Raw genomic sequence first — 13949 nt, forward strand, 5'->3', positions numbered from 1 at the left:
AACTTGCCCCATTTAAGTCAACAGGGTGCAAATTTTAAAAAGAGGATAACACGGTGTAGGCAACACCGATTTTTGTCGTTGTTCTCTGTACTGACAGCACTCCAAATTTACAAAAAAAATTAAAATTTGAATTTAAGTCTAAAGTTGGCTCAAACCAACAAAGGTAAAATAATATATTATATATTATATTATATTATATTTTAAATAGCAGGCAGGCTAAGGAAACAATTTGCTGCGTTACCCTAAATAATGTCTTCCATAGCTTACATTGGTTTTTGGCATCAATCCTGAACCAAATTTGTCCAATTAAAATGAACAGATATCACTTTCACCATACATTATCCAAATATTCCAATATCAGCATTCATCAAGCATGTATAAAGTTCTCTCTATATAAATAATTACACTAATCAAATCAACCACAACCATGTCTGGCAAAATCTGCCAGCACAATGACATGCTAGAGGCAAAATATCGCCTGCGGTTCTTTTACAGGATTGCATCATTTTCAAACCACACAGGGCTCATGGGTCAGAGCTGCTGGCAGCTGTTTGAGACTGTTAGGATTCTGCTCACGATGTTTGAGGGGTCTAGAGGCTAACCATCAATCGCCCTGCGACATGTGTTTTTTTCTCCAATGTGGAGCTCAGTTCCTCTGCTGTGCTCTGTAAGTTGCTGGCTGTGCAGATCTAATTTATGGCAAATATATTCAGCTGAGAGAGCTGCATTTGCATCTAGCTGAATACTAACAAAAAAAAAAAGGCAGAAAGGAATGAAAAAATTAAATGACACCAGTGACTTCATAGGACTCCACATATGTAGCACTGCAGGATACGAAGAGACATGCCGAGTGAAGAGAGTATGACAAAACCTTGTGGAAATCCTCCAGTCTAAAGACGAGATCAAAGACGAATACAAAAATACAGTTGTCATACAAAACAGACAAACCCACAGGCCTCAACAACAGGACACATCTTCTGCATTGATTGAGAATTGGTGTCTAGGCACGTAATGAATTTAAAGGGAACAACTGGGCTTGGATCCAAATACCAAGTCTACGGCACCCGGTTCATTCCTTTGCGGTATTCGCATACGAGAATTGCACTTTTCAGCTGCCACTCAGGTGTGAGGTACTGTACGTATTATTACTTTGATAGCACAAGAGCCTCAACAGCTGATTTTATTGCTTCGACTGAACTGTAAAACATTTGAGGATTTAAAATGAAGGGAAAATAATATAATAACTTCAAGAACAAAATCAAACAACCACTTATTTTCAAAATGCAAAGGCAAATTCCCCCCCAAAAAAAGAGAATTATATTGCATGCTTATTGTACGTACAGTAAATCCATCAACTCAAATCACTTGATTAAAATTAAAAATTAAATTAACTTCTCATATGTTCCTCAAAACTTGATTAACTTTTTTTCCTGTGGAACACAATGGCTCTTTTCTGTATAACAAAAATGCATGGAGATCCAGCTCAGTTTCAACTGAGCAAAAAAAAACAACTATAGTTAGGTTGTGATCCACTTGCACCCCTAACAGCAAAAATATAATATATATATACAAATATAACGTATAAAATAAGTGAATAACTCCTTTGACTACAACAAAGTAGTAAAAGATACTTGGGTCCTGGTTCAAATGGTTCTATGAATTGTTTTAGTGCATCAGTTCACTGAAAACCATCTGAATGAACAGTTCAACCAAAATGAATCGCAGTAATTGTATTCAAACACAAAGTTCAGTGTAGTGATCAATAATATTTACAACAAAGTGAGTTTTTCTTTTGTCCGAATGTCTTGATTCTTGATGGCCATCAACTTGATTCTATATCTTCCATAATGCTGCTTACTCTCATTTAACTAGTATATTAACATTTTAACAAATATAATTTGCTTAATGAAGCCCTCAATGCAATTATCAATGGGGCCATTCAAATGACTTTACATTTATCTAAACCTGTGACAGTAATGACACCCTAAACTACACTGGAGTAAAACTAAATAGGCCCCTTCAAGAGCTGGAGTCCCTGAAGAGAAAATGACTCAAGACGCCAGCAAAGTAGCATGAATTTCAACCACAGTCTGAGGACACGGACTAAAGACAGGAGGTCTTTCTGGGAAGTGTGAGGTCCCTTTGATACACATCTCACTGAGATGAATGGCTGATCTGTTGGGTGAGTCAGACTTGCCACTTGTTTGACTAAACCTTTATGGGAGATTCAGACAGACCTGGGGTATGAGGGGAAGTCAAGTATGTGTATGTTTGAGTGGATGTACATGTTGTGTGTGTGTGTGGTAAACAAAAGTTTGCAGCCGTGGACGTCCTTGCAGTCGCAGAGCCACACTTCAGTGAAAACCGAATGGCAAACACAGCACACAGGAAAGCATACACCCTCCTCATCCATCACACACAGCACAACTGTTTTGCTCTCCTCTACCACAACCCCAAAACTTCTCTACAGCTGCAGTATCTGAGCTCTTAGGCCCATTTCACACAACACGCACAAGTAGCATGCAAGTGAAGCGGCAGTGTGACTGCAACAGCAGGTTCTCATGATATCACACTGACAGGGTTTCTTCTGTGTAACAGACGTGATTTCTGGGTTACTACATTGAGTGTGGATTTTGTCCTTACATTATAACATGTTTATAAGGGGCTGGCCATTGACAACTATTAAGAACTTTATCGTTGTGAAATCGAATTTACATAAGGAGTAAGAATCACATTTATATCCACATGTAATAAATCTACATAGAATGACTCCCAAACCCAGAGTAAAGATAAACGGCTGGAAAAAGTATTTTAAGTTTTATTTCCCAGTTAAAATATCTTTCAAACAAGATATCATAAGATATTAAGACCTGTTTAAAGAGAACGTACACTACTGTTCAAAAAAAGTCGCTTGTGCTCAGCAAGGCTGCATTTATTTAATAAAAAATAAAGCAAAAATTTTGAATTGTGAAATATTATTACAAATTAAAATAGCTCTTGTAATATTGTTTAATGCAATTTATTCAGCATCATTACTCCAGTCTTCAGTGTCACAAGATCCTTCAGAAATCATTCTAATATGATGATTTGCTGCACAAGAAACATTTGTTGTCATTATCACAGATGAAAACTGTTTTTCTGCTTAATATATTTGTGGCAATTTGTGGATTATAATAAGAATAGCACTTATTTGATATTTTCTACTCAGTCTTTACTGTCATTTTCAAATCAATTTAATGCATCCTTTCTGAAAAAATAATAATATATATTTAAAAATCTTACAGACCCATAACTTTTAAACGGTAGTGTATCATGAATATACAAACTGTATATTGTCTTGCTACATTAGCAGATTTTTTTGTTTTAAATATAGTTTAAAAACAAAATAGTTACAGTCAAAATACAGCACCGCAGTGCGAATGCTGTAACCTGTTAATATGAGCGTTCTCAGGTGCGAAACATGCCTTAAACGAAGGCCTACACGAAAAAGATGTAGATAGTAAACAGACAGCAAAAGGGGGGGTTGTATGATACACACATTCTTTTCAAACTCTGCTAAACCATTCACCATTTCAATTTCATCTGGCTCGGTTCAATTGCGGAATCCTCATTTCACTCCAACAGTAGCTTCTGACTATTGTAATCTCCTCAACACAAGACTGAAATCTCTCTGAGAGCTAAACACACACATATTCCCAAACTCAAAAATGCTAGATAGAGCGTGAACAGAATGGGATCTCGAGGCGTGTTGTTAGTGCACAGCCTTGACATTGTTAGTTAGCCTGTAGCTTGCTAGATTCTCCCCAAGCTATTCTATAAAACAAAATATTGTTTGTAGTAGATTCTAAAATTATATGTTTACAATTCGTGAGAACCAGAGTAGAGTGGGGAGAGTGGGGTAAGCTGGGCCACTTTTTCTAGGGTTGTCTACAGTGTAAAACTAAAACTCTACAGGGAAAAAAGTGGTGCATTGACGCATTTTGATCAATGTTATTGGTTAACTTGGTCATGCTGAGGAGAATTAATCGGGGAATATGTGAATAATTGGGAAATAGGTTTCAAATAAAAATATACTATGAATATAAACAAATGAAACCTTTATGTTTAGATTTTATTTTGCTGCACACTATTCACATTTTCATATATCAGCCAAAAAGGGTTTCATACTGAATATTTGAACATACTTTACCCCCAAGCTACCATTTTGGCAAAAATGGTTTATTTAATAATTTATCTTTAGCTAAATCATTTGCATGACTTTATAAATTAGCGACTGTCTAATGGGTATTATTTATGTCTACACTTAAAAAAGGCATACATTTGCTTTTTATAAGATTTAACTGATATAAGATCGAAAAACTGCTTTCTTTTTATTACTGGATGTAATAATAAACTGTGACTTGACTTTTTTTTTTTTCATTCTACAATGCAATTTTGACCAAGTGTGACTTATAGTCACGTGCAACTTATTTTCTATAAAATACGGTAGCCATCTGACAGATATGATGGACAGACAATTAAAGAAGAGCACAGCTGTAACACAAAAATGGTTACACTCCTGCTTCACATGACACTAAAGGCACATCCGGTCTGGTTGTATATGGGAAGCTTTCGATATTTAAAAAGACGACTAACTCAACCTACCACTGTTTCGATTCTTGCGGTTGGATTTGCCGCCAAGCAGCATCTTCAGACTGTTCCTGAACATGACTGCACAGCTCTGGACCAGGCTATAGAGAAATCTGCAGAGAGAGGGGAAAAATACAGCACTTTGAGAAACACAAGCAAAAAAACCTGAATAAACAAATGAAAACACCATGTACCTGTCCTGTATAAAAAAAATGAAATATGCCTTTTTAGTAGACCATTTCTACTACAAAAAAAAAAAAAATGCTGCACAAACATTGAACAACAAAACAGTTGCCACTATGTTTTAACCTATAAAAACAACATCTGTAACAACACTTTCTGCTTATCAACACTGATTCCCACAAAGTGTGATCTCTTTAAAAACGCAGCTCGACTGATGATGTTCGCCGCACATTGGCTCTGAAGTCTAGACAAAGAGTTATTGAGGGGATTTTTGGAAGCCTGTGATTATATGTTTCAGGTACACAGAGCCTTCAGCCTGCTGGAACACTACAGCTGATAATGAGTTTCATTCGTGGGATTCGTCATTCTTCACTGGATTATTTTAGGTCTCACTCAACACCCACATTATGGATGGATCACACCCCGATGCTGCTAATTACCACTTCATGTATGAGCTAAGTGTGTGTGTGTTTATATGTGTGAAAGAGCACAAGATAGAGACACACTTTGTTCTGCTGCTGAAGGTGACGTTGGAAGTGGATTTCAATTAAATTACTTCTTTGGTGGGTCTTTCTGCAGCTGAATTCACATATATAAAGAGAGCACGTATGTGTTTGAGAATAGAATAGAATGTTGGGAATTGACATCTAGGGGTTAGTTTAACCTCTCAAAATGAGCTATGGCACCCATGCAAGTGACATAAGTTCGAATACAGTTTGCAACATTTCCTGATCCTTTTTTGCCAAAAAGGCCAAACTCATAATAAAGAACACAACAGATTTTGTAAGGTAGCAAAGCAGTAGTCCACAAAACAAGGACTTAAGGAACACTTCACGTATGAATGTTTAATGGTCACGTTTCACAAAAATAAGTTTGTTTGATTTTCTAAAACAATACATATACTACCGGTACTCAAAAAAACAAAGAGGTTGTCAAACATTGATAGATGTAGAAGAAAAAAGAAAAAAAAGAAAGAAAAAAAAAGAAAATCACCTTTCTCTAAATTTTCTGTCATTTGTTGACAGATGCCACATGGTTTCTTAGCTAGATGGACAGAAAGACAGAATGATACATAGAGAGACAGGTAGAACTATAAATACAGAGATAGACAGAACGACAGACATATGTACATACAAACATAGAGAGATAGATAGAATGATAGATAGAACGATAGAACAACAGACAAAACGACAAAGAGAATGACAGAACAGACAGAAAGGTAGATAGAAAATAGACAGATAGACAGCGAGAGAGAGAGAGAGAGAGAGAGAGAGAGAGAGAGAGAGAGAGAGAGAGAGAGAGAGAGAGGCGCATGAACTTTGAATCCCCTGCACTCAAGTATACCATGCACTCGGTTTCTTCTTTGTTTTACAGTATTAATCTGGGCCTCCACACCTTCAGAAGTGATCTTGGCTGAGGTCACACACAAATGAGAAACACATGTCCTAGTGGGGGATTGTGTGTATGTGCACACATGCATTTCAAATCAGCATCGAAGGGCAGATATCCTTCTTTTCTAGCACTCGATGCACCCATTTGCTGAGCCAGCATTGGCACATGTTTACTACTAATATGCTGGGGCCACTTTTGGCAGAAAGCAAAAAGTATGCAAAGAAAGCACAAATATTTGTATAGTATTGAAGATAATGTCAAAAATTCTATTTGCTTTAACCATTATGGTAACTTTGTCTGAACTTAATCTGCATGCTTAACGTCCTGCCGCCCCCTCTCACTTCTGCTGCATCTGTCTGGTCATGAAAAAAAAAGTCTCTTCACCTACTAGAAACCAAAAGTGAAGGAGGAACGAAATGTTAAAATATTAACACTGCCGTACAACTGAGGTCAAGCTATTCAAGTCAGAGAAAATGCAAAATAAAATCCAACCAAATGCACCCCCCGCAAAACCTAAGTCATTTTGTTTCATTTAATTTAACACAAATGTTAAACTTGTTATCAATGGTGCAGGAGACATACAAGGTAGAAAAAAAGTCAAGGCGAGATGGATAGAGAGCGAAAAGGGGAGTGCAACAGTTTCTGAGTAAAGATGCGAGAGGAAGAACAGGATGACCTTTTCCTGAGGCTGTGCTTCTGTCAGCTGATGAAGAACAGAGACGACGTAACTCAGCGTAGCGAGGTCTGCTGCTGTTTGCCGAGTGAACCGTGCCTAAGCATGAGAGTGACGAGACTAACGCTATTTCCCCAAAGCAGTCTCTCATACTTGGACATGCGCTTTAATGAGGTCCTGATGTCTGTAGAAAAGCTGACACGCAATCTAATGAGAGACTTTGATTGAAAGTCGGGAAAGTGACAAATGGCATCTGCAATGGAGCAGTGGAAGGATTTATCAATCTTTTTTTAATAATGCTGAAGTCTGAGGACAGCTACCAATGCTGGAAATCTTCCCTTCTGCAACAGCTCTCAAACCTCGAACAGTTACGAAACATGCAAGAACCGATAGCGTTTCAAGTTACCATTAAATTCGAACTTTTGTGATTCTCTTCAAGTGCGATAACTTAATATGGATGAATACAAATGAGAATTAAACTAACTAAAACACAGCATTAAAATCAAACAAGCAATAAAATAAACAAACAAAAATAACATTTTGACATTGTGGAAACATTTTTAAACAAATAACAAAACAAATAAACAAACAAATTAGGGTTGCATCGATATGAAAATATAGGCCGATACCGATAACTCTTTATATTTGAAAGTCGAAAACCAATATATTGGCCAATAAATCTAAATCCAAATGTTATTGCTGATAACAATAACATTAAAAATGAACATGTATAGCCGATACCGATATGGTGGCCGATATATCGTCCATCCCTAAAACAAATAAACATCATTTGACATTGACAGTGGAAATGTTTTTGAAACATAAACAAACAAACAAACAAACAAACATCATTTGACATTGTGTTGCCAAAATAGGAAAAATCTTGGGAACACAATGGCAAATCTTTTAGGGTTTCAAACTACATTCATTTAAACAATGTCAGTATTAATGAACTGTGTATTTGCTAATCAAAAACTGTTTGGAACTAGTTTGAGGCGTTAGGATTGGCTTGAAGGCCCGTTCACACCAAGAACAATAACTATAACGATTACTGTAAGTGTCCACAGGCACACAGAACATCATTCTGTTTAAGCGTGCGCTGTAGTTTTGTCGTCATCTGCTTTAGATGGATTCTGATTGGCTATCAATGTTTTTTATAATTCATCAGCTGACCAAAAAACAAGAAAAAAAAAGACAGTGATTCCAACGATATTGTTCCCCTGCACCATTATCGTTATAGGTGTGGTGTGAACTCTGCTATTCTTTTAAACTTGGAATGATTTTTAGAACTATATCTTTATTGTTATAGTTATCGTCCTTGGTGTGAACGGCCTTAAGGCATCATTTTCATCAAGAGAGCTGTGTGTCTGGTTCTGAAGTCTGTGTTGAAAGAGGCTGTAAGTGCTTGTAGGAGAGAAGGGATGAATTTGATTTAGCTGTGCTTTGCTTTATCTCTTTGACATTTGTCTGAGAGCTAAACAATAGCAGTGAGATGAATGACACACTCCAAAAGAGTGCCAGTAATCGGACAGTCCCGGCGTGCCAAAGCCAAATGTTCAGCTTTGTCGTGTGTGTGTGTCCACCGTTAATCCCGCCTATCTGAGGGGGGCCTGAGTGAGATTGTCCAACTGGATTACTAGGACAAGGAGGGCTGACAACACAGAGTGGGACAGACGAACTAAGAAAGATTACAAAAAAAATTGGTGGAAAAAAGCCCCTCAGGGGAAAGAGTTCATACCAGGGTTACAGTCACACACATTAACTCTTAATAATTCATCTGTCCACACAATGAAAAGCACTATGGTACAACCATACTAGTTTGGACATGGTATCACTCATGGTAACTGATTTCTATCTAAATATCATGGTATTTGAATATGGTAATTATTCAGTATGAAAAATGGGAAGCACATGAAAAGCAGTAACAGCAGTGTGACATGGTGTTATAATTCATTCAAAACTATAAAAAGCTAATATTTTTGTTTATTATTATAAATGATAATTTAGAGTTTGTGACAAATTGATTCATGAAAAATTACGATTTACAATAATAATAATAATAATAATAATACAGTTTGCATGACTGCATATTAATTGAGTGAACACACTGCAGCACATTCAAGTAAACAGCACAAAAATGGTGAAAAAAAGAAACTGTAAACGGACACAGCATCTACAGTAAATTACAGTATACAGTAGGGGTGGGGAAAAAAATCGATTCTTAGATGAATCGCGATTCGGGACGTGGACGATTCTGAATCGATTCACAAATGTCAAAAATCGATTTTCTAAAAAAAAAAAAAAAAAAAATCTAATAACGTAACATTGAAGGAACGCAAAAGGCGGAACTCTGAAGCGGACGTGCAGTGCGCGGACAGTCTGTGGCGTGCACAACAGAGACGCGCACATAACAGACGCATGATGGCTGAGCGCCAAATCCGAACGGCACCAGAGAATGTCTTCGTTAAAAGCTAACGTATGGAACATTGGCAATTTCATTGTGATCTATTTAGTATTTTTTTTGTATGAGAGCTAATTTCTGTATTGTTTAGTTTTCACATCAATATGCTGTGTAAACCGATCTGATCTGTATGCAATATGTGCAATGCCAGTCACAAAAAGTTACATTTTGACTGTAAGTTACTCTCTGCAGAATGTTCATTCACTTTCTTTGCTATTTTTGATTGTGGTATACAGCAAACATTTCAAGTCATAACTCTTTATTATTTAGTTGTGTATAAGTCAAGAGCGACTTTGTATGTTACTAATTATTCAGAATATGCATAAGTCCACAAGCATTATACGTTATGATAGCTTCTGGTACATAATTCTATATTTTTGAACGAAAACTGTTTGTGAATTTGCTACAGCAAAATGTTTTTTTTTGTCTGAAGGATTATATTGCTCATTGGAAATAACAAGAGGATGTTGGTTAGAAGTCTATTATTAAATGCTAGAGATTCAGAATATGCTGAAGTTTGTATTAATTTACTACAAGTATGCTGCTAGTACAGGCACACATTTATTTTCCTGTTGGTTCTCAGCAATGTTGGGACATATGCTGGCAAATGTAACCTTACAGTTGACTTGCCAAATCACTTCCATTTGTTTTATTAATACAATTAATATAGGAAGTATTGGAAGTAAATTCGTTATGGGTCATCATAAATACTTTGCTTTAAAAGTACCAAGTAAAAATATTTTTTCAATGTTTTTGATAAAAGGCACTTCCCTGAGAATTGAACTTAATAAATGTGAAAAAGACACTTTAATGTCTCCGTTTGTCATTCTGTATTGCAAAGCAGATGAGAGTAGATCATGATCAGAAACCTGATTAGAAATCATTATGAATAAAATCGAATTGTTTTGAATCGAAAATCTTTTTGAATCGAAAATCGATTTTGAATCGAATCGTGGCCTCAAGAATCGGAATCGAATCGAATCGTGAGATGGTAAAAGATTCCCACCCCTAGTATACAGTTTATCTTATCTGATTTTTTTTTAATCTATAACATGTAATAATAGACATACATTATTTGTCAACCAAAGGACCAAAGTATTACCATTTGAATCAATCAGTGCACCGGTTCTGCCTCAGGTGCTTGTTTTGTAAATGACATATGCACACATAATTTAACTGTTCATGAGGTAGATTCCTCAGGCCATCTTCCTCATGAACAGTTAAATGCCCCCACTGGGCAATAAACATGTGCAATACAAAACACTACTTATACTTATATTTATTTGGCACACCATACCTCTTATATAGATTCCCTTACATTTGTATAGGCTATCAACCTACCTGTACACACATTGTCTATTTTGAATATTGTGTATTTTTCTATTTAAATTTTCTGTCACCAAGAAAAATTCCTCATATGTGTAAACATACTTCGCAATAAAGCTCATTCTGATTCTGATACTGACCTAGCATTGAACATCAGGTAATGACTCACTGGACTACAGATCAACACGTTTCTGAAACACCTGAAGTTTCATTATGAACAAATAAGCCATTAGAAATCAGATCAGCCTACAGAACATAGCCAGCTGAAATCTCAACGGCTTATGGCATCAAAACAGAGAGATTTACATGCTCTATCAGCTATAAAATCTTCCTCATCAAACTGAAGACTTTCTTAACTTCGCAATCAGTTAAGAAACAGCCTGTGTGTTATCAGAATCAAAGCAGGAATACTGGCTTCCTTAATTCACTGTTAAACACAGACTGTCTAAAGGTATCCTGCCACAAGTTGTCAGCCTGCATCACGATGATGGAATCTTCCGGACTGATGGGCCACAGCAGGAGGAATGTCATGTTAGTTGCAGACATTGAAGTCTGGCTGGGAGCAGCAGCTCGTAAATGACAGCCATTTTCTTACTGCACTCGGTAGGTTGATGAAAATACTGCTGCTACATTTCATGGAGAGGGAGGTGGGTGTGCTGAGCTCCTTTTAGTAGCAAGCAACAAATTGTTTATAATAATCTAAAATGCTCACGGAAACTGTGCTTGCTCTTTTCAATTTAACTTCATGATATTCCAGATAGCAGCGGTCAGAAATTGATCCATTAGTGGCACCAAACAAATGTTTACATATAGATTACATATAGATTTCATAAACACCGCCATTAGGGATGGGTGGATTAATTTATCTCTCACATGAAAAAACTGATCTGTATTTAGAATGAAAATGAATGCAAATATGCACATTTATGCTATGCTGTATATATAATGGGTTTGTGTTTGTTAAAAAGTGTTTAAATTAAAGTCAATTATTATGTGCAATTGTTGTTATTAAATGATAAAAACAGAAATCTGATCAATTGCAATTTTCACTGTATATTAAAATGTAAAAAATTCTGGCTTTAAAGTATAACATTAAATATCCATAATAACTTTATTATAAAAAATATTTAAAATAATTTAAAATAAATAATTAAATAAGAATCCATTTAGAATAAAACATTTTAAAATACAAAAGTATTTAAAAATAAATAAAACCATTTAATATATATATATATATATATATATATATATATATATATATATATATATATATATATATATATATATATATATATATATATATAAATAAATAATCAAAATAAATCAAATACATTTAAAATAAATACAAATATTTTATAAATAAATAAAACAATATTTTTCCTAAATATATAAATAACAAAAAAACTTTTTAAAAACAAATAAAAACATTTACAACCAATTAATAAAAACCATAATAGATAGATAGATAGATAGATAGATAGATAGATAGATAGATAGATAGATAGATAGCAAGAAAAATCTAAAGAACCAAAAATGATCAGTGTGTTTAAGTCAAGTATCTCTTCACAAGCTCTGAACATGACTTTTCCAAATGTCACACTGTTACTGGAGAGCTACTGAAGGCATATAAAACTCGCTGGCCTGAGCCACCGTTTTGAGGTTGATGGATTCAACAGGAGCGTGAATGACTAAGAGCCAAGAGCCGCAGAGCTTTATATTTTATACAGTCTCTCCCTTTGACTAATGCCTCCCACAGCGCAGTGTTACAGGAATCGCACACTGTTTGTTTTCTGCTGCTCTACAAAGCCAATGAACAGTGAGCGTGCCGAGAAGGGGGGTGACAGGGGTGCCGTCTCGTGACTACGAGGTTTGAGTCGTGTGCAAGGAAACAAAACACTCTCTCACACATACAGAAAAAGAACAAAGAATGGAAGATAGGTAAGATTACAGTACGCATTAATACGTCACATTCCCAGAATATGACAGCATATACAAAAACACACTGGGGTCAGAGGACTTTTCAGTAGTGCCATTTGTGTGTTATTTGCACAAATTTGTCTGTTCCTTAACGAAAACAGCTAAAGAGGGACTTACAGAGGGAGACAAACGTGTAAGTTTGACCTGAGATTTTTCTCAGACAGAGCGAGGGAAGAAATGCAGTTAAACCCCCTGCACACACGTGGCCACACAAAGAGCTATGCAAACACACAGCGCCTTCCCTTTGTCCCTATCACTTCCTTTCCAAATACAACACAGCCGCTCTAAAGTGTTTTGCAGAAACTTGGGCTCAAAAAGAGAAAAAGGCCCTCAAACAAACTCCTCTGTGCAGTTTATAAACACATACACGCTCCATCTACTGATGCTTCCTGATCCTAATCTACTGGCGTAAGGGACTTTTACAGGGCATTAGACCCACATAGATTCTGGAAAATCAGCATAAAGACAAAAACTGATTCAAACAAAGACCTGTCTATTAAGAAAGACTAATTCACCCCTGGTTTCCTCAAGATTTTCCTAAGGGGTTTTATAATGGGCTTTCTTCAAGGGTTGTGGTAAACATAACGAAAACATGTTTTGTTCTACAATGCAAAATTCACACCCTAAACATTTTTAGGCTATTCTAGTTACTTATTATAAACTACCTAAAAACAAAATAGCTTCAAATTTTGTGTTTTTGAAATTGGTGCATGCAATTTACATTGTAGAGCAAAACATTCAAGTATCATCAAGTGATGTTTATCACAACTCTTATTTTACTCATAAATAAACCCTCTTGAGGTTTAGAAAATCTTGAGGGAACCTGTGGCGAATTAGTCTTCTGGGTTTTGACGTCATCCCTGCACCACTATTTATTCTTTGGGTTCACAGAACTTGTAGACCCTTCGAGTTCCATCTGTACGAACTGAATTAGTAAAACAAGCTTTTCGGTACCCAGTGATTAAAACGCTTTACAAAATGATTTGAAGATGTAGACTTGTGTCAATGAGCACTTATAAATCTTTGATCTGTGAGCTGTTAAAGGAAGAATCAAACTGTAAATGTTCAGCTCATCTTGGCCAGGTCACTTCTGAAAAAGAGATGTTTAATCTCAGAAAGTTTTTACCTGGTTAAATAAAGGACAAATAAATGCATTTATAAATATATTTAAAAGAAAATGGCAAACAAAGTACTTTAGAAGCATTCAGGGTTGAATTTTTTTTTGCCAAATCTGGCAACTAGCTCTTTCTCAGAAGTGCTCATTGTAGCTCTTGAGAACTTGTAAACATCTCGGTTTCCAAATAAACC

General features: G+C 35.9%; 1 protein-coding gene across 2 annotated transcripts in view; it reads right to left on the bottom strand.

Moving 5' to 3' along the window:
• The window catches only part of tanc2a (tetratricopeptide repeat, ankyrin repeat and coiled-coil containing 2a), a 158011-nt gene that overhangs the window by 81879 nt on the left and 62183 nt on the right, over nucleotides 1-13949 (bottom strand). For both annotated transcript variants that reach the window (XM_084114624.1, XM_084114625.1), the window contains one exon: nucleotides 4645-4742. In XM_084114624.1, the coding sequence (XP_083970750.1) occupies nucleotides 4645-4708 (64 nt within the window). In that variant the 5' untranslated portion in view covers nucleotides 4709-4742. The remainder of the gene's footprint in view (nucleotides 1-4644; nucleotides 4743-13949) is intronic.

This window comes from Abramis brama (assembly GCF_963993115.1).
Source record: "Abramis brama genome assembly, chromosome: 1".
Lineage (NCBI taxonomy): Eukaryota > Metazoa > Chordata > Actinopteri > Cypriniformes > Leuciscidae > Abramis > Abramis brama.